The 21,231-nt window shown below is 47.1% G+C and overlaps 1 protein-coding gene across 1 annotated transcript in view; it reads left to right on the top strand.

The window, feature by feature from the left end:
* The first annotated feature begins 8,040 nt into the window (after window positions 1-8,040).
* Window positions 8,041-21,231, top strand: part of LOC115088758 (acid-sensing ion channel 1-like) — a 67,776-nt gene continuing 54,585 nt past the window's right edge. The window contains exon 1 of the mRNA XM_029596992.1: window positions 8,041-8,962. Within this exon, the coding sequence (XP_029452852.1) occupies window positions 8,357-8,962 (606 nt within the window). The 5' untranslated portion in view covers window positions 8,041-8,356. The remainder of the gene's footprint in view (window positions 8,963-21,231) is intronic.

Below are 21,231 nucleotides of genomic sequence, written 5' to 3' on the forward strand. Positions count from 1 at the left end.
CTGCCGTTCCGGACCGCCGCTGGACCCGCAGGTTATTTAAGTCATTTGGGGGGGTTCGGGAGGGTGGGGGATTTAATTTAAAGGGTCGGGGGTGGGTTTTAGGGGGTTTTAATGTGCCGGTTTTGCGATTTTTCGATTTTTTCGATTTTTCACGATATTTTACCCCCCCAAACGGCAACAATACGATTCCCTCCCCCTCCCAGCCGAAATCGATCGTTAAGACGATCGAGGACACGATTCACATCCCTAGTCATGGCTCACCCTCCAACTCATGCCGACGCCAAAACGCCACCTCCCCCAGAGCAACCCTCGCACCGGGAGGGAGCACGCCTCCCTTCACAAATTCAAGCCTCAAACAGACCTGAAGCGCAAAACACCATGAGTACCAAACCCCATCGCAGCAATCCACTGGCTCTAAATCACACGGATGCACGGCAGCCAACTCATGAGCCAAGTACACGCCCCAAGCTAAATATTTCCACACAACCGTGGATCCCAACGTCCCGTGGGCATTGGGAACGAGAAAAAACTAGGCAGCCACACTCAGGAAGGGCCCCAGCTGAACACCCTGAGCCTAAACTGGAGATAGTTGACCAACCACAACCCGAGCCAATGCACAACAGGAGTGATGTGCATAGTCAACTACAGGACATCCGCCCAGCAAGGCCTGCTACCTTTCAGGATGAGTCTTCAGAAAGAGAAAACTTAGCAAGGTACATGACTCGTTGGGAATTCATAACTGCAGGGCTCTACATGTTCAACGACCGCCCTAAGAGTTACAGGGCATGGAAATCTGACTTCAAGATGCTGTGAAGGATCTGAGACTGAAATTGAAGGAAGAGATGAACTGATGATGAAGTGGTTGGGACGTGAATCGGCCGAACACATGACAAGATTAAAAGACATCCACCTAGATGATCCTCCTACAGCGCTAAAAGAGGTGTGGGAGAGACTTGAGCGATACTATGGGGACCCAGTCACCGTAGAGAATGCGTGGTTCGAGGAAATGGAAAACTTTCCAGAAATATCCAGAAAGGATAACCGAAAATTACAAGAATTGGGAGATCTCCTCCAAGAGATGGAGACAGCGAAGGCTAAACTAATTTATCCGTGTCTCAACCTTTTGGACACATCACAAGGCACGAACGCCATCATAAATAAATTGCCAAGTGATATACAAGATAAATGGGCATCTCATGGTGCACGGTACAAAGAAGACAACAAAGAGTACCCACCTTTCCATGTCTTCGCAAAGTTCATACGGGACTTAGCAAGGCATAGGAATGACCCCAGCTTCTCATTCAGCACCCAAGAGACACACAGAATCAGCCACTGAGTGGGCGAAAGGCCAACCAAGGAGCATGGCGGCAGCAGGAAGCCCATTTCTGTACACAAAACGGAAGTGTCGCCTATGGCATCTACGTCAGATCAACTTCCCAATACGGATAGGGCAGAGAATCCAGACCGGCAGTATCCCATGCACAAAAAACCTCACCCACTCCTGAAAGAGTGCAAGGAACTGTTGAAAAAGTACAGAATTTGCTACCGGTGCTGTTCTTCGTCTAACCATATGGCTAAAGACTGTGAAATAGCCATTAAATATTCAGAGTGTGGGAGTGACCAACACGATAGCGCCCTGCACCCTGACGAAGCAAGATTTCACCCTTCGGGAACCTCACACCCCAGTCCAAACCACGGTGGGGAGGAGAAGGACGAGCAAACGCCAGAACCTGAAGTGATCCCCAAATACACACAAGTATATGGGAGAAACAGCGACGGGAAATCCTGCACAAAAATATGCTTGGCCAGAGTGTATCCCGAAGAGTCACCTGAGAAGGTAGTCAAAATGTATGTCATCATAGATGAGAGAGCAACAGATCCCTGGCAAGGCCGGAATTCTTCGACTTGTTTGACATCCGTCACCACTACTCTCCATACAACCTCAAAACCTGCTCAGGAGTCACCCGTGTGACAGGGAGGAGAACAGGCGGATATGTGATAGAAGCGATGGACGGCAGCAACAAGTCAAACTTGCCCACGCTCATCGAGTGCAACCAGATGCCTAACAACAGAGATGAGATTCCCACACCAGAAGCCACTCGGTACCATTCTCATCTAAAGTCCATAATGCACCAGCTCCCACCACTAGATCCGGAAGCAGAAATCCTGCTGCTATTGGGCAGAGATGCACCAGCACTAACCAAGGTCTTGGAGATACGTGATGGCCCAACAGCCGATCCCTACGCTTACCGACTCGCCTTGGGATGGGTGATAGTCGGCAAGGTCGGCTTGAAGCGAACAAAGGGACCAAGCATTCAGGCGTTCGCCATGAATGTCTCAGAGGATGGAAATCCTACCCTATTTGAATCATGCCCTAATCACCTAAGCACCAAGGAGATCCTAAGCTGCGAAGAACCGAATCTCAATTCAGATACCAGTTGGATCGCCCCCCCATTAGATGAAGAGGAACATCTAGGGGACCCAGTGCTTCAAGTCGCCAAGGATGATGACAAACTTACCCTTTCGGTAGAGAATAATAGTCCATCGCCTGCAGAGGCCACGCCTGGGCTCGGAAGGACAGCTCAAGAAGGAGATAAAGAGTACGACGCAGATGCCAGATGCCTCGTGGAAAAGGACTTCTACGTAGATGATGAGCTAAGGTCCTTACCCACTGCAGAGGAAGCAGTACTGGCAAGCGCCAGCCTAAGGCTCCACGAAATAGCCTCCAACAGTCCTGAAGCAACGAAGGCAACTCCTTCAGACGATCATGCCAGAGATTCAGAGAACTCGGACCTGAGAGTGGACACACCTCCTCTCCAACGAAGCCTTGGGTTAAATTGGGATCCAAAGAGTGACATCTTCACGTCCCAAGTCTCGACCCAAGGTGAACCGTACACTCACCGAGGTATCCCGTCCACAGTCAACAGCCTGCACGATCCACTGGGGTTTGTGACTCCAGCCACGATACAAGGAAGAGCCTTGTTAAGAGAGCTTTCGTCAAGTGCCACTGAGTGGGACACCCCACTACCTCTAGAAATGAAGCCAGAATGGGAAAAGTGGAAGAGCTCCCTGAAGGTACTTGAACAGTTCCATATACCACGCACCCACGTTCTAACACCACTCAATACAGCCAGCCGCAAAGAGATCTGCATCTTCTCAGATACATCAGTGAAGGCCGTAGCTGTGGTAGGCTTTTTGAGAGCGACAGATGCAGAAGGAACAGTGCGTGGAGACTTCATCTTCGGCAAAGCCAAGCTAGCACCACAGCCTAACCACACCGTACCACGTCTAGAATTGTGTGGAGCGGCGCTAGCAGTGGAAACAGTGGAGTTAACGACAGCCAAAATGGACATTTGAATTTATGCCGTTCATCTTCACATGGACAGCAAAGTAGTGCTGAGCTACATCTACAACCAGACAGGAAGGTTCCATGTATACGCTCAACTCTTGGGTTCAGCCACCCAGATCCGCTCCGACTGTGGAACTGACTTCGTAGGAACCTATAAAGAGTTGAGCATTACACCCATCATGCCTTTAATGAAAAAGTCTATTCACATTCCTGTGCCACGCGGAAACATGACGGCGGGGAGCTCCACAAGTGTCAATGGAAACAAATCCAACAGCTTGCCAACTCCCTTTGGATCCATCGGAAGAAAGAGTACTTGCCGACTCTGCAGCATCGAAGCAAGTGGCGATCCAAGATCTTCTACCAGCCCATCAATGAGGTGGTACTCCTCATGCCGCATGAAGAAACTTGAACTTCATGGACCATTGTCCACACCAAAGACTCTCTCTCTCTTTGTGTTGTCTGTCTTTCATTTCAGCTTGGTGAAACCCTGTGAAGAAGACACCGCCTATCACCTGGACGACTGGACGACTGAGATGATCGGGAACTCCCTCGAACGTCGAAAGATCCAGTTACAATGGACTTTGCATTGTTGCATAATGATATAAGATCTGATATAGTGGTATCTTGCGATACCAGACGGGGCGTGTTCTGTCCCCAGCAGTGGGTACATGTTGGCATCTGTATATACATTGCAGTTTCACTATATCTAGTGCAGTCCTTATTTGTAACCCATGATAAAAGCCTGTGAGCCTTGCCTTTAAGGGGAGTTTTGCCTTTAAGAGAAACTCCCTCCCCCCTGCTTCTCTCATTGGGAAGGGTCTGCATGCTCTCTCAATCTAACTTGAGTCTTCTTAAGTGCCTTATTGGCTCAAGGAACTGCTCTTCATGCTCCCCCCTGTGTCACATGGATCCTAGGCTTGCTACCATTGGATCTTGCCCTCTAGCCCCAGCTTGTGGGGATTTTTCCTGTAATCACTCTCCAAGACTGTTAGTCAGTCTCAAGCATGCTGCCTCAAAGCTAGAAGTGCATGCAGCCTCTGTAATACAATTAGCTTTTTTACATTTCTTCTCATCGCTTTAATTCTAAAGACTAATCAGCTTCAGAACCCCTTGCCTTCTCACCCTGAATCCCAAGAAACTCCATCTCCCTTCTCCTGCCTATCTCCAGCTGCAAAGATCTCTGCTAGAAGCATATGAGTTTGGAATGCGACAATTGTAAGTAATGGAAAATTATCTGTACAATAAATAATTTCAAACTTAAAAGATCTTTGTCCTGAGGACAGATTGGAAGGAAAGTTAGCTGTGTGGAAGAGGGAAACCCAGGTGTTTCTTACTGAGCTAGCACAATTGTATTGATGTTTGGGAAATGTTTTATATTTTTTGAGTTTTTAAGTATTGGCAGCTGTTTCGAAATATTTATTTCTAGGGCAATTATGCACTACTGCAGAGAGCAGAATTCCCTTCCTGCACAGAATTCCAATTTTTTGTACAAAATTTGGAGAAAGTGGCTGTGAGCTGCGAGCAGAGCCTATCCCACTCATGGCAAAGATTTGGTAGGGCCGGCGACCGCAATCAGAGCCCATCCCACTTGAAGTGAAATGAAGACCTAGCAGGCCCAGCATCCGCGAATGAAGCCCATCCCACTCCCAGCAAAGAGATGGCAGGCCCAGCAGCAGCAAGGTAGCCTATCCCTCTCGCAGCAAAGATGATCTGGCAGGCCCTACAGCCATGAGTGGAGCCCATCTCACTCGTGGAGATGTGACACGCTCAACGGGATGAGAGGCCCAGTGAGAGAGAGCCTGTGTGCAGAGGTGTATGTGTAAGAGAGAGAGAGGGAGCCTGTGTGTGTGTGTGTATGTGTGTGTGTATATGTGTGTGTGTATGTGAGAGAAGGAACCAGTGTGAGGGTGCATGTGTGTTTTTGCAAGAGAGAGAAGGAGCCTGTGTGAGAGTGCATACCATGGATGTATGTGAATGAGAGGGGAGATTGTGAGAGAGTGTGTATGAGTGAGAGACTGGAAGCTGGTGTGAGTGTATGAGGGAGTGAGGTGCATGTTTCTTTGCAAGTGAGGGAGCCTATGTGAGGGTGCATGCCATGGGTGTGTGTGTGAATATGAGTAGAGATTGTTTGCTGGTATGTGTGAATGAGGGAGTAAGGGTGCATGTTTGTGAGAGAGGGAGCCTGTGTGAAGGGATGTGTGTGTGTGAGAGAGAGGGAGCTTGTGTGGGTGTGTGTGCAAGAGAGAGAGGGAGACTGTGTGAGGGTATGTGAGTATGTACATGAGAAAGAGAAGGAGCTTGTTTGAGAGGCTAGTTTTTGAGAGAGTCAAACTCTGGGAGTTTAGGGCTGAGGAATGAAGATGGAGTGGAAGGGGTTGAGTCTAGGGGGGGAGGGGAGAGATAGTGGAGGGTGGAGGAATTGGGACCTGAGAGAGCAACGTGAAAGGGATCTGGCCAGGGGAGTAGGAAGAGAGGGTAGAAGAGACACTCTTACAGTGTACTTCTAGGGAAATTCTGCTCAAAAGATTTAAAACTCTGTATCTTTGAGTAATAACCTTTCTTTATTATATTTGAATTTAATTATTCGAAAACAGAGATTTATATTGTGTTATTCTGACCAATATAAAGTATGCAGAATTTTGCAGAATTTTAAATTTTTGTGTGCAAAATTCCTGCAGAAGTAAATATTTATTCTTTTTTATTAGTATGTTTTTACTGGTATTCCTTGATTTTATTGTTTTAAGGCATGGTATTTCTCTTTTTCTATTGTTGCATTGCATACACAGTTTCCAGTTCATTTTTTGTCTACATGTTTCTGTTCATACTTTATGGTCTCTTTATTTTGCATTTGGTAAGTGTTTGTCTGTATTCTGCATGTGTGACCAAGGTAAATTATTCTGCCAGCTGGTATATAGTTTCTGTGTAGGGATCTATAGCAAGCTGGCTTGTTCTATTTTCCTAATAGGAGGTATATTAGTGTTTAGAGTCTGGTGTAATATTTGCAGCATTGCCTTTTCATAGTTAGGGTTTTTACTCTTTGAATGTTGGCAGTTAGTGCTCTTTTAATAGGGGAGGTTTGCTATATTGTAATTGTAATTCAGTTTACTCTGGGCTTTCTGAGGGCAAAGCCCACATCCAACATGCATTACAATAGGCCTAATACTATATGCACTCCAAGTTTGTGTTTTGCTTTTTTACAGGGTTGTGGTATTTTTACCTCAGTAGACTATTCTTTCAATGTCCTTTTTCATGTAAAATTGGTTATTATACGTGTAGAATTTTTAATTGTGTGTGGTGAGTGCAAGGAGAAGCAGGCACAAGGCTGTAAAGTTTACCTAATGCCCTTGCAGTGGCCCGGAGAGAGTGTGCCACACAAAGTCTCCCACCATTCACCCAACTCCCACTTCTCCTGGAGAAAATGCTGGGGGTGGGGGGAAAGGTGGGAGGCAGGTCGTAGGGGTCCTGGGAGTGTGCAGGCTGGCCTGCTTCCTAGAAATATTATCACTGACACCTGCCATGCCTCTGGAAACTCTGGCCCCTGCTTTCCCCTTTCCACAGCATTTGAAATCGCCAAAAAAAGCAGGATGGCAAAGAGACCCTCCCTTGATTGTTTGACCTGAGTCATGCATTGGGGGGGGTGGGGAGAGCACCATCCCTTACCTCAGGCAGCAGGTTGCCTTGAGCCTCCCCTGCCTAGACATGCTACAGTGGTCCACATCCATGACTGGGCTCCTGGGGAGGGAGAAATGGACCACTTTAAAGGGCCGAGACAGAGAAGTGGACAGCTTTTTTACAACATGGGAGAAACTCATTGAGGCCAAACAGGTTATTTATGATTCTTTAGTAGTCTCTACCTGGCAGAACGTTGGTTACTGTGTAATGCCGAGGTGGAAAGGTGTTCAGAGAAAGCAGGTACGGCGTCTTTTGAAGAAAAGCTGCATGACGTAAATGCTTAGATGAAAAAGCCTGTTGTTCTGTGATGTGAATGTGTCGAATTGTGTGTTGCCTCCATGTGTGTAATAGGTTTTTACTAGTTTGGATAGTGTTTTCCATGGCTTGTTATCTAATTGTCTGAAAAAGGAAAAAAGGAGAAGTTGATGGCAATTTATAAGTGTAAAAGCCCCAGGAGCAGTGTCCATCAGAGCTCCATATTTGGAAGTGTTTGTATTGTTTTATACTCGAATTTTGGAGGGGATGGTAGTTGCTAATAAAAAAAAAAGAATGAGAGAAATCCCGTCCTTCCCTAATAAATCCCCGCAGAGTCCAAAAGAAAATGCCCAAAAGTTATTTTGCTGGACATTCCTTCGCCCCTCTGAGTTTTTTGTAAAGATGGTTCATGAGCAGATTTTTAAAAAGTCACTTTTCTGGCGCATTTCTTCTGTGCCCCCCATCTTGGTATGGCTATAGGCAGCCAGTGCCAGGGAGCTTTGGGCCAGTGGGGCTGGCCGAGCCCAGGTACTCTCAGAGCCAGCCAGAGCCCCTCCCCTGAAGCAGCAGAAGACAGGAATCTAATAAATGATTAACCACTCTCCACCAGTCCCTGCACTTTGTGTGTGGCTGTCAGCTCTCCAGCACAGCTTCTACCCACACACACACACGCACACACACACACACACACACACGCACGCACACGCACACACACACATAATCTCATCCAGAGCTGAGGAGGAGATCAGCGCAGGACACAGTCTGTGATTAGAGGTCCTGAGCTCCCAACCTTTTCAGCTATTCGCAGAGATAAGATACTCCCTCCCGACAACTTATTTGAAGTGGTGTTTTGCGAGAGATCCTGGAGATCTGATGGAGCACTCGGGCGACGGAGAAGTTTTCAGGTGATGCCAGGTAGGGGGAGGGGGGCTTCCAATGACATTTGCAGCTCTCTCCATAATTTCTAGATTGCTTACACAGAGGAGGAAATCAGACTCTTAGGCGCCCGCCTGGCACCAGCCTGAAAGGCAAGGCAGTTTGCTCAGTCGCTTAAGGAGAAACAGAAGGACCAAGTTTAGGATGCCCATCCAGATATTCTGTACAGTGTCCTTCTCCTCCAATGAAGACTCCCTGGATGAGGGGAGGAAGGGGAAAAGTGAAGAGAGCTCCCACGAGTTCTTGTGCCAGGAGGAGGAGGAGAAGGAAGCCGCAGCTGACATTGTAACCTTCGCCAGTAACTGCACGCTCCATGGTGCCAGGCACATTTTCGTGGAGGGTGGCTGCGGGCTCCGGCAAGTGCTGTGGGCCTGCGTCTTTCTACTTTCCCTCTCTGCTTTCCTCTACCAGGTGGCTGACCGTGTCGAGTTCTACCTGGGGTACCATCACGTCACAGTGCTGGATGAAGAGGACAGCCCCAACCTGACCTTTCCAGCTATCACCTTATGTAACATGAACCGCTTCCGGTTTCCACAGCTCAGCTTCTCAGACCTGCAGTACCTGGGCCCACTAGTGGGGTTCAATGAAGACATGAATTTCAGCTTCCCTATGCCCACTGCTGCTGCGGATACCTTTCAGGAGAATTACAACACGCTCCAGTTCTTTGACCGCACCTGTCACCAGCTTGAGGACATGCTCCTGAACTGCACCTTTCAGGGGAAGCAGTGCACAGCTTCTGACTTCTTTGTGGTAAGTGGGGTTCATTCCCCCTCCTCCCCCCACCCCACCTTCAGGCAACTCAAAGGCAGTGTCATTGGTAGAAGAAAACTAGTCAAGGTGAGAGGGGAAACACTAACTACCAGACCAAAAGAGCCATCAAATCCAAAATTGTGCTTTTGACAGGGAGAAGACACAGATGCTTAGAGAAAGTATACAAGAAACAGGGCATGTGTCGTGCTCCATCCCGTTACACACTTAGAATCCTTTTGGCTTTCTGAAAGAAGGATCCGGTGTACAGTAAAAGCTAAACGATGGTGCCGGTCTGTGAAGGAAAAGAACGGTGCCTGGTACCATTACACTCAAACTTGGACCACCGCGGAGATGCAACTGAACCCAACCAGGTGCCTGAAAAGTCAGCAGTGAGAAAAGATATATCACAGGATTTTCCCCAACCTGTCCTAGAGACCCCCCAGCCAGTTGAGTTTTCAGGATATTCGCAGTGAGTATGCGTGTGATAACATGTGCATGTGCTGGATTTCCAGTGTACACAGATTTACCTCATTCGTATTTCTTGTGGACATCCTGAAAACCCAGGTTTGGGAAGCTGTAGTACAGATGGCTCTGCTGTCAAACATAGATACCTGCTGTCATATCTGAAGCTAAGCTCGAGCTCGGATCCAGCTGTGGTTGGGCAGCCCACTAACCAGCATGAAAGGGGCACCAGTGGCTAGCTGGGAACTAAACTTTTATAAGAAGAGTGGTTCCTGTCTGTCTTATCTTGCAGCCAACTCCTAGAAAGATGTATAGATTTGAACAAGTGAGGTGCCAGATGAAAACCCAGCACCTGGTCATGTTTAATGGATCAGACCATAAAATGGTTCCAGTTTCTGTTTTCTAAGTTTTACATTTCAGTAGCAGACAGGGCTAAACCTCTCCAGAAACTGTACTAAGTCCACTGCAGAAGTTTTGTGGGATAGGCAGAAGGTGAAAGAGGATTTTCGTGCCTAGAATTGATAATTTTGCTTCCAAGTCTATTGAATCAATAAAATTAACTTAATTTATTGTCATGAGAGCCATTCCATTCCCGTATAAACATGCAAACATATACGAGCAGGAAGTCATAAGGGGGTCCAGAGGATGATTTCAGACCTGAACCGAGATGCTTATTACAAGAAACTGATATTGGCTAGAACAGCAAAGAGGGGACCCTCACCTTAACTCTATCCCTTCTTGTCTGCTCTCTGTCTTTCTGCTTTTCCTAGTTTATAAAGAATTCTTTTTTTTTTTTAAATATATTTCCTTGTCTCTGGCTTTTCCACTTCCCAAGTACAGTGTGAAATGGGACAGCAACATCCTGTTATAAAGCTTATGCCACAGGCTGTCTCCTCAAAGTGAAGCAGAGCCAACAGAAACTTAAATAAGTGCTTCCTGTGGATATTCTTCCCGATATTCCCCTTCCCAGCTTCTGTTTATCCTGATTGATTGCACTAGAAAGGAGACAGGACTCATATCGGCTTCAAATTGACTATCTGAGAGTTGTCCTTGCTTCTGAGTGCTTTGATTAGCTATTTTATGTCACTGTCACAATATGCTGGTCCTGCCCCATCTCCTGATACCCAGGTTAAAATGAGACTTGTATATTTTTGTCTTTCCTACTCAATAAATGTTTAGACATAAATAAAGGGTTTTTAGTAAATGCTAGGCAAGATTGTGCAGTGATCACGGAAGGATTTTGCATGTGCAAACAATTTTCTTTTTCTAGTGCTACAGTCTGATATGTTGGATTTCTTTTTTTTCTTGTTATATAGACATCAATTCTACGTAAGTTGTTTGTGGTACATTATTCACCATTGTTCCAAGAGAGACGGGGACTCTGTGGCCACAACATAGCACCTCCTGTCCAATCCACAAACAGTATTGGGGACTCAGCAACCCCAACATCACCTCCTGCCCCTCCCCCCCACAAAAACAACACTTATAGCCGAACAGCCCGAACACCACACCTTCCATCCCCCACTAGAACAACACCCAGTATTCCCCCACCCTCTCTTATTTCCCATCTGCTCCCACACCCTCTCTCCCCCTACCCTCTACTTAGCACAATATCCACCAGTCTTCTTTCCCTCAGCACATTGTACCCAGCAGCCTCCTTCCTCTCTGCCCGCCACCCTATCTCTCTGCCTCTCACTCAGCATTTGTCTCCCCCAATCCCGTTTTTCCTACACAAAATGCCCAGCAGTTTCTCCATCTCTTCCCTTCCCTTCACCTTTCCTGACCCACTCCCCTCCCCCCTGTCTACCACTTCTTCTCTCCCCAATCATCCCATACCCTTTATCTCCCTCGCCCCACATCCCCACCCCCTTTCTCTTCTCTTCCTGCTCCCACTCTGCCCTGACTTCCTTTGCCCCACACTCAGCACCAGTATTCCCCCAATCCTCTTTCCTCACACCCCATTCCCTCTTCTCAGTCCTTTCCTTCTGCCCTCCTCTCTCTCTCATGCCCATTCCCCTCTCTCTCTTCTCCTCCTGCTTCCCACCTTCTCTCTCTTTGTCCCTCTCTTACCCCATCACCAGTATCCCAGAAGACTAAATAGGAGAGCACCAGCAGGGGCAGGGAGTGCCGCCGCTCTCTTCAACAAGCAGCCCTTCCTTTACATTGGTTTGTCGACACCCTCCTACCCGCTTCCTGCAGCTCACATACTTCTGGGTGTTTGCATACTGCAGGTTAAGAAACGTTGCTGCTTGCCATGCAGGTGCTGATGGGACCAGTGGTTCTGCAGAAGGGACCAGTATAGCCTGGAATGGGCATATACAGCTTCACCCCTGCATAATTCTTATTTTGGTCCGGTAAAGGGCATCAGAGCCTGCAGAGTTATTCAAACCTACAAGACTAATCTAGCTACTAAAAAGTCTTACTGTAGACAAGGAATGGGGAAACTCCCTCCATAAATCAAAGTCCTGGCAGCAAAGATGGAGACAGAAAAGATCAAGTCATTTCTGCAGACTTCATCTCCCTTTACTATGTGGATGTCCGTCCATCTTCTGATTTCCCCCACAGACTGCTTCATATGAGGAAATCAGTATGTCTTCATTGGTGTAGCACCAAAGACAGGGATAGGCAACTCCAGTCCGGGAGCCCCACAAACTGTTATGTCTGTGGAGCCTTAGGCTGGGGTGAATTTAGCTCCACCTGCAGGCAGGAGACATGCCAGGCAACCCAGGCAGACCCAGGCGAAGCAGAGACCGGTCTAGAGCTTCTCCTTTACCAGCCCACGTTCCCCTTGGCTTAAACCTTTGGGTGCCGGGGCCAGCAGGAGATGGCTAGAGTCGTGGTCCAAGTGCAGGCTATGGTCAGAGGCAGGCAGCGCTCAGGTATAGGTGAAGGTCTAGGCAAGGGTCCGACAGGCAGCATTCAGGCATAGCGAGGGACCATGGAAAGGATCGAAACCAGCTATCCATCAAGGGAGAGGTAAGGGGACGGATAGGGCTGAGGCAAGCTGGGCAAGGGCAGACTGGGCAGTGGGCAGACAAAGGCAGGAACAAGCTGGGCAAACGAAGCCAGGAAGCAACACGCACTACAGGAGATAGCTGGACCTGTTGCTGAAGCAGGGTGCATCAGGGAAGCTGACTTTAAATAGGGCGAAGACTGTGAGATCATCAGCAGGGGCCACAGAGACTTTCCCATCCAGGTCCCTTTAAGAGGGCTGGCATCGGGTGTGCGCGCGCCTATGGGGAGCAGTGCGAATCAGGAGCTGGCGGCATCCTGCCGCATGGAGGAAGAACTAGAAGGCTGGGAAAAAGAGAGAGATATGGAACAACAGTGGACCAAACTAAAAGGAGCAATTACCAAGGCAACTAATCTATATGATAGGAAAGTAAAGAAAAACAAGAGAAAAATGAAACCTATCTGGTTCTCAAAGGAGGTGGCTGACAAAATAAAAGCTAAAAGAACAGCGTTCAGGAAATATAAAGGATCCCAAAGAGAGGAGCACAAGGAAGAATATCTGGTACAACTGAGGGAGACAAAGAAAGCAATCAAGAAAGCGAAAATTCAAGCGGAAGAAAGGATTGCCAAAGAGGTAAAGCGAGGTGACAAAACATTTTTCAGATATATCAGTGAAAGGAGAAAGGTCCAAAGTTGTATGCTGAAATTGAAAGGTGAAAAGGATCAATGGGTGGAGACAGATGAAGAAATGGCAGAAATATTAAATGAATACTTCAGTTAGGTATTCACTAAAGAAGACCCCGGAGAAGGACCGACACTAGTTAACAAGAAACTGAAGGGAAGCGGAATGGATGAAACTGCGTTTATGGAAGAGAATGTATGGGAAGAGCTAGGAAAACTGAAGGTGGACAAAGCCATGCGGCCTGATGTTCATCCCAGGATACTAAGGGAGCTCAGAGATGTGCTGGCAGCTCCGCTGTGTGACCTTTTCAATAGCTCCCTGGAAATGGGAGTGGTGCCGATTGGAGAAGATCGACGGTGGTCCTGCTTCACAAGAGCGGGAGCAGACAGGAGGTTAGAAACTTCAGGCTGGTTAGCCTCACCTGGGTGGTGGGAAAGATATTGGAGTCGCTGCTGAAGGAAAGAATTGTGAACTATCTACAAGTAGCAGAATTGATGGACCAGAGGCTGCATGGTTTCACCAAGGGAAGGTCCTGTCAGACAAATCTGATCGACTTTTTTGATTGGGTGACTAAGGAATTGGATCGAGGAAGAGCGCTCGATGTCATCTACTTGGATTTTAACAAAGCTTTTGATAGGGTCCCACACAGGAGGCTGGTGAATAAAATGAGAAGCTTAGGAGTGAGTGCCAAGGTGGTGGCCTGGATTGCAAACTGGTTGACGGACAGAAGACAATGTGTGCATTATGGTTAATGGTGTTTGGGTGGATCCTTGGACACTGTGGCAGCTGACCACACCCACGGGGGGCAGTCCCGTGAGGGACGACGGTATAAGGCTAAACTCCGGATAGACAAACACAGATTTGAATCTTTTATTAGACAGTTTAGGTGACCACCAGAGGTGGCAATAGTGAGTAGTAGTTGTAGAGCCCGGCTAGGTGCATCTCACACAGAACGCTGGAACAGCAGATCCTCTGCAGGGCAGTGCTGTAGTGGAAAGAGACTGAGAGATATGAGCACACAATAAGATTAACATTCAGAGTCCCAAAGAAGAAATAGGAGAAGCTCCGAGACAGGGAGTGCAGACCCTCGAGGAGCGAGTACCTGATACCTTAGAGCAGAGAGACTCGGCAGCGTTGTACTCACTTAGCAGTAACAGAGATTCCACTAGATGAGAGGTCTGGCACTGGAGCAGAAAGCAGGCCCTAGAGGAGCGAGTACCTGATTCCAGTGAAGCAGTACTGTGGAGAGAGATGTTATCTGTACTCACTGATGGTATCTGTAAGTTAGTTCTTCCAAGTAGAAGCGTAGAGGTTGCAGGCAGAGACACAGGGAACATGGGCCCTCGAGGAGTGAGTACCAGTTTCCTGAAAGCACCTGAAAGAAGCAGAGAGGCCCTCGAGGAGCAGGTACCCCGTTAGAGAACCCCGAAGGGTAGTAAGAGTTCCAGATAGCGCTGGAGTGGCAGAGTAGCTTAGGAACGGAGAGCTAATCCCATCCATACGAATCCTATTGCTAACGCAATGAGATAGCAAATATTGTAGGCAGATATACCCAGAAGATGTGATGTCAGAAGAGGGAGACGCCCCTGAGGTTCGTGCCAACGTAGAGTTAAGATGAGGGCGGCTTGCGTGCATGCGCCCTAGAGGTACCTTGAAGGAGAATGGCGGGAGGTAGCACCAAAGCCAGTCCGGGGACGCCGGAGAGAACAGCAAGCAGACACTGTGGTGGCCATCAGTCCAAGGTGAGCGGGAGGAGCCGAGAGTAGAGAGAGAGGTAGGCGGGGCCTGGATTGCAAACTGGTTGACGGACAGAAGACAATGTGTGATGGTAAATGGAACTTACTCTGAAGAGAGAGCGGTGTTAAGCGGAGTGCCGCAAGGATTAGTGTTGGGACCGGTCCCGTTCAATATCTTTGCGAGCGACATTGCGGACGGGATAGAAGGTAAGGTTTGTCTTTTTGCGGATGACACTAAGATCTGCAACAGAGTGGACACGCCAGAAGGAATGGAGAGAATGAGACGGGATTTAAGGAACCTAACTACAACCCCCCCACCCTCCTGACTCCCCCAAGACCTACCAAATTAATTTACTACAACCCCCTACTCTCCTGACGCCCCCAAGACCTGCCAAATTAATTTACTACAACCCCCATCCTCCTAACCCGCCCCCCCAAGACCTGCCAAAAGTCCCTGGTGATCCAGCTGGGGGTCCAGGGCTCGCAGACAAATCTTAATAAAAAAGTAAAAATCTAACAAAACCCCCACCCTCCTGATGCCCCCCAAGACCTCCAAAATTAATTTACTACAACCCCCACCCTCCTGATGCCCCCCCCAAGACCTCCAAACTTAATTTACTACAACCCCCACCCTCCTGACACCCCCCCAAGACCTGCCAAAAGTCCCTGGTGGTCCAGCGGGGGTCCAGGAGCAGTCCGGGAGCAATCTCCTGGACTTGGGCTGTCGGCTGCCAGTAGTCAAAATGGCGCCGACGGCCCTTTGCCCTTACTATGTCAGAGGGGCTACCGCCGCCAATGGTCAACCCCAGAGACATAGTGAGGGCAAAGGGCCGTCGGCGCCATTTTGACTACTGGCAGCCGACAGCCCAAGTCCAGGAGATCGCTCCCGGACCCCCGCTGGACCACCAGGGACTTTGGCAGGTCTTGGGGGGGGGGGGTCAGGAGGGTGGGGGTGTGTAGTAAATTAATTTTGGAGGTCTTGGGGGGGGCATCAGGAGGGTGGGGGTTGTAGTAATTAATTTTGGAGGTACTTGGGGGGGCATCAGGAGGGTGGGGGGTTTTGTGTTAGATTTTTACTTTTTATAAAGATTTGTCTGCGAGCCCTGGACCCCCGCTGGATCACAGGGACTTTTGGCAGGTCTTGGGGGGGGGGTTAGGAGGATGGGGGTGTTGTGTAGTAAATTAATTTGGCAAGGTCTTGGGGCGGTCAGGAGAGTAGGGGGTGTAGTAAATTAATTTGGTAGGTCTTGGGGAGTCAGGAGGGTGGGGGGGGGGGGGGGTTGTAGTTAGTATGGCTCTCATGGAATTACATTTTAAAATATGTGGTGTTCATGGCTCTCTCAGCCAAAAAGGTTCCCGACCCCTGTTTTAAGGTCTTGGTATTTAAAATCCATTTTACAGCTTCAGATCATCTAATAAAATTAGTGACTTTCAACTTCCAGTTAATGTATTCTGTTACTGATGTCAAATAGGTTTCTTCTCTCTAATCCAGTCCAATTAATGGGGTAGTGTTAAAGCTCCCTCCCACAATTGGTGAATGGGATGCTATTTCATTTTAGACGTACAAATTCCAAGTCCAGTTTCTCATAGCTTTAGTCCAATTGTTCAGTCCCCTCTCCTTTCTTCGCTTGTTGGTACATGGAGTGGACCTCCATACGCCTCTCTTCAATATTTATTTATTTAAAACGTTTGTATTCCAGCAATCCACAGTTCTTAGTGGATCACAGCAATATCCTGATGAAGCAGATGTGGTTGTCACTGGACGGGTGCCTCAGATCTTCTTCACTGCCGGCCTTCTCCCCAGGCATGAGTCCAGATCTATTCCTCCCCCGGGACTAATAGTAATCCACCACGTGCTCTTTGGCTGAGAGACACCACTCCTCTTAAATGGCACACACTGAGCCTCCGGGCCCTAGGATACGCAAGCATGTGGTAAATATGAAAATCTTATAAAAGGAAAATCAAAAACAGAGAAAGGAAGGATGGAACAACTTCTTCCTCCATTCCAAAAAAACACGGCAAGGTTAGGCAAAGGCCAACTTCTCCATTCGCAAGCCTCATCCTTAGATACCCAGGGTCCTTTCCTAAGAAAACTAAACAAACCAGGAGCAAGCATAGTGACATGCTTCCCCTTCAAGGGATAACTTAAAAAAAAGGTGGCATGGATTTATATACTCTGGGCCCCAATATTCAAAGATATCTGGTTATCTAACATAAGGGCCGATACAATACAGTGCGCTCTGGTGGAGCGCACTGTTAGCCCGGGTTTGGCCGCGCCATTTTCCACGCGCTAGCTTTTCCCCTTATTTCAGTAAGGGGTAATAGCGCATTGAAAACGCGCGGCCACCCCCCCCCCCCCCCCCCCCGAAACTAATAGCACTGCGCAGCATGCAATGCATGTTGATGGCCCTATTACTTATCCTGCGCGATCCAGAAAGCAAAATGTGCAGCGAAGCCGCGCATTTTACTTTAAAAATTAACGCCCTGCCCAAAGGCTGGATATTAATTTCTACCGGCGCCGGGGAAGTGTACAGAAAAGCAGAAAAAACTGCTTTTCTGTACCCCTTCCGACTTCGGAGGCCCCAACATAAAAAATTAAAAAATTAAAAACAAATTTTTAAATCGGCCCACGGCCCGCAGGTTGGAAGACGGACGCTCAATTATGCCGACGACCGTTTACAAATCCGTGGCTGTCAGTGGGTTTGGAACCGACGCCGGCAAAATTGAGCATCGGCTATCAAACCCGCTGAACAGCTGCCGCTCCTGTCAAAAGAAGGCACTAGGGATGCGCTAGTGTCCCTAGTGCCTCTTTTTACCGCAGGCCCTAATTTGCATAGGCCAACCCTCCTGAATCGCGCGCCCAGGAGAGTGGCCTGTGCGTGCGCCGGAGAGCGGACGCTCGCCGGCTCTCCTGCGCGTTTTTCTGTATCGACCTGTTAGAAGGGATAATCAGCTTCATGCCACTGAATATAAACAGATAAGTTCTAGTTAGCCAGATAAGTTACATTCGGATAACTGTAGACCTGCTATTGAGCAGCTCTAACTTATTTGGTTAACTTAACCAATAAAGACTGAATATAGGCACTTATCCTGTTAAGATAAGTGGATAAATTGCCCTGCCTTGATCTGCCCATTGCCCAGCTAAGTGGTGGCCGCTGAATATAGCCGGATATTCAGCGGCTGCCGCTTAGCCAGATAAGTCCCTTTTTATCCAGCTAAGTAGCACTAAATATCGGCCTCCCCGAGACTCCACCATTTCAGACTCCCACATGGGGGCGGTATAACCCACAATAATATTACTCCTGTCCCCTGTGAAAAATAGAACAGTCCTCTTTAGCAGAGATCCTTTAGGTTTTCTACAGAAATGGAAAGCCAACAAAAAATAATTTACTTACAGTTCTCTCTGTTAAAAGAAGTCACACACCAAAGATGCATATGCAGATTTCTGAAGGAGATTTGTTATGTGTTCTCCCCCTCTTGAATAAATTATCCATTTAATGCTCTGGCAGTAAATCCTTACTATCAGCTTCAATATTGCAGCTGGATTTTATACAAGAGAAATTATTAAGGTTAGGTTTAATATACCGTGGAAAGGTAGCTCCAAGTGTAGTGCATGTAGCAATAGCAAATAGTGGAGTGCAATGAGCAGGGTTATGAGGAACAGGCTAATGTCCAAAGGGATCTTGTACTAGTACAGCTGGAGGAGCTGCTTCTTTAGCCCAGCAGTGGCGTCTGTGGTTTGAAGCCTCAAGGTTGGCAAGTTAAGATTCTGATATCCCAAATTGGGAGACAGACATAGGGGAGTGTTTCAGTGAGGGCCGAATCCTCACATATAATGTCAAAAGTAGGATTTTGCATGCTGCCTGGACCAATGGTGGGATGGGTGCTAACAAGAGAGCAGTTTCTGTCCCGAGCAGCAGGAGGGTATGCCATATAGGGCAGCATGAGAGGGAAGATATATGAATGACATACCTAAAGTAGTTGGGAGCATCCCGCACGCTCAGCCTAAAGTAGTTGGGAGCATCCTGCACGCTCAGCCAACAGTAGAATCATTGGTTTTAGAGCCCAAAGGGTCACATGTTCAAATTCTAAGAGCTTCAGTTGTGGCAGTGTGAAGCATTTTAGAGAGAGGAACCCTCACATGTGCCAAGGTTCAAACTCTCTTTACAAATACAATTGTAGCAGAGAGAAATTCACTAGAATTGGGAATTTCTGAGGGTGGGACAGAAGATGGTGATGAGTATGAAGAAATAAGGGTGAGACTACCCCAGAGAGAGAAAGTCAGTAACTGATGGTGGAATATTTCTGATCAGTCTTCTTTTATTACGGTCCATCAAACTTTAAATATTCTGATTAGGGGGGATTTTTCAGAGAACCATTGAACTTTATTTATTTATTTTTTTATTTACTTGGCCATTTATATACCATCGTTCCAAGAAAGATCACAACGGTTTACATCATGACATACATATCATAGGTACCCTGGGGATCCAAGATGGTGACATAGCTTGTAGCCCTGATTCCATCTTTTCCTTTACTGGAATTTTTCCTTTTGGATTAATGCCTCATTCTGTCCGCAAGCTAGGGCAATAGGGAGCGTCTAGCTCCGGAGACATACCTCCACAAAATTGGCTGGGCTCTTGATGGATGAACATGTATTTTGGGTCATAAGAACATAAGAATATGCCATACTGGGTCAGGACCAAGGGTCCATCAGCCCAGATCCTGTTACCAACATGGCCAATCCAGGCCATAAGAACCTGGGGCAAGTACAGCCCCAAAACTAAGTCTATTCCATGTTACTATTGCTAATGGCAGTGGCTATCTCTAGGTGAACTTAATAGCAGGTAATGGACTTCTCCTCCAAGAACTTATCCAATCCTTTTTTAAACACAACTATACTAACTGCACTAACCACATCCTCTGGCAACAAATTCCAGAGTTTAATTGTGCGTTGAGAAAAAAAGAACTTTCTCCGATTAGTTTTAAATGTGCCACATGCTAACTTCATGGAGTGCCCCCTAGTCTTTCTATTATCCGAAAGAGTAAATAACCGATTCACATCTACCCGTTCTAGACCTCTCATGATTTTAAACACCTCTATCATGTCCCCCCTCAGCCATCTCTTCTCCAAGCTGAAAAGTCCTAACCTCTTTAGTCTTTCCTCATAGTGGAGCTGTTCCATTCCCCTTATCATTTTGGTAGCCCTTCTCTGTACCTTCTCCATCGCCAATTATATATTTTTTTGAGATGCGGCGACCAGAATTGTACACAGTATTCAAGGTGCGGTCTCACCATGGAGCAATACAGAGGCATTATGACATTTTCCATTTTATTCACCATTCCCTTTCTAATAATTCCCAACATTCTGTTTGATTTTTTGACTGCCGCAGCACACTGAACCGATGATTTCAATGTGTTATCCACTATGACGCCTAGATCTCTTTCTTGGGTTGTAGCACCTAATATGGAACCCAACATTGTGTAATTATAGCATGGGTCTAGCTCCAGAGACATCCTCTCCACAAACCTTGGCTGGGCCGATGGAAGAACATGTATTTCGGGTCCTTGGAAATATGGAGGCGGGCTCGCTGGGAGGAGAACGGGGGGAAGAAGTGCCCGCAACCTTCCCTGAGCTGATGACAACCCTATCTCCTGTAGAGAGATCGCCGCCTGAGAATCCAGCGGAGGCTCGACCCCAGTAACGGCAGAGGGACTCAGAGGGGTCAGAAGTCGGCGCCCGAGGTGAGTCCTTCTTGAAGCCCGCGGTGCTGGAGAGAGAGGCCCCTACATTTCCGGGCGAAATTGCAGCTCAAGCTGCCCAGTCCCAGGGATATGGGAAGGAACCTAAATATTCTCTATTTCAAATAATGGAGTTGGTGAGACCTCAGCAGATTAACCTTGAAACGATATGGGAAGCCATTTATATTTTGAATACTAATGTTTCACTTCAAATTAATAATATTTCTAAAGCAGTTCAAGATATGGATAGAAGACTGGAATTGATTGAAAATGATTTGGGAGATAGTAAAAAGATTTGGGACTTATATAGTACTAAAACTGAAAGTCCTACTCAGCAACAGATGATTAAAGAAAACACTTCTTTCAATTTTAAGTTGGAAAATTTGGAAAATTTATTACGTGCAAAGAATATCTCTAAGTGTTTAAATTTTGATTATTCAGTATACTATTTAGTTTGCTATGTTAATTATATTATGAAATAATGTATTTACTTCTTTCTTCTTTGGAAATGCAAATAATTTTAAATGATTAATTGCTAACTACTGTAACTGATTTGATATGCTTGCATGAAAAGTCGGTATATAAAAATTATTAAATAATAAAAATAATAATAATAATATTCGCTGTATAAATTTCCCAAAAATCCCATATGCGTCACCTAAAGATATCTGGAAAAGGTATCTAATTGAGATATT

Source organism: Rhinatrema bivittatum, chromosome 3 (genome assembly GCF_901001135.1).
Source record: "Rhinatrema bivittatum chromosome 3, aRhiBiv1.1, whole genome shotgun sequence".
NCBI classification, from domain to species: Eukaryota; Metazoa; Chordata; class Amphibia; order Gymnophiona; family Rhinatrematidae; genus Rhinatrema; species Rhinatrema bivittatum.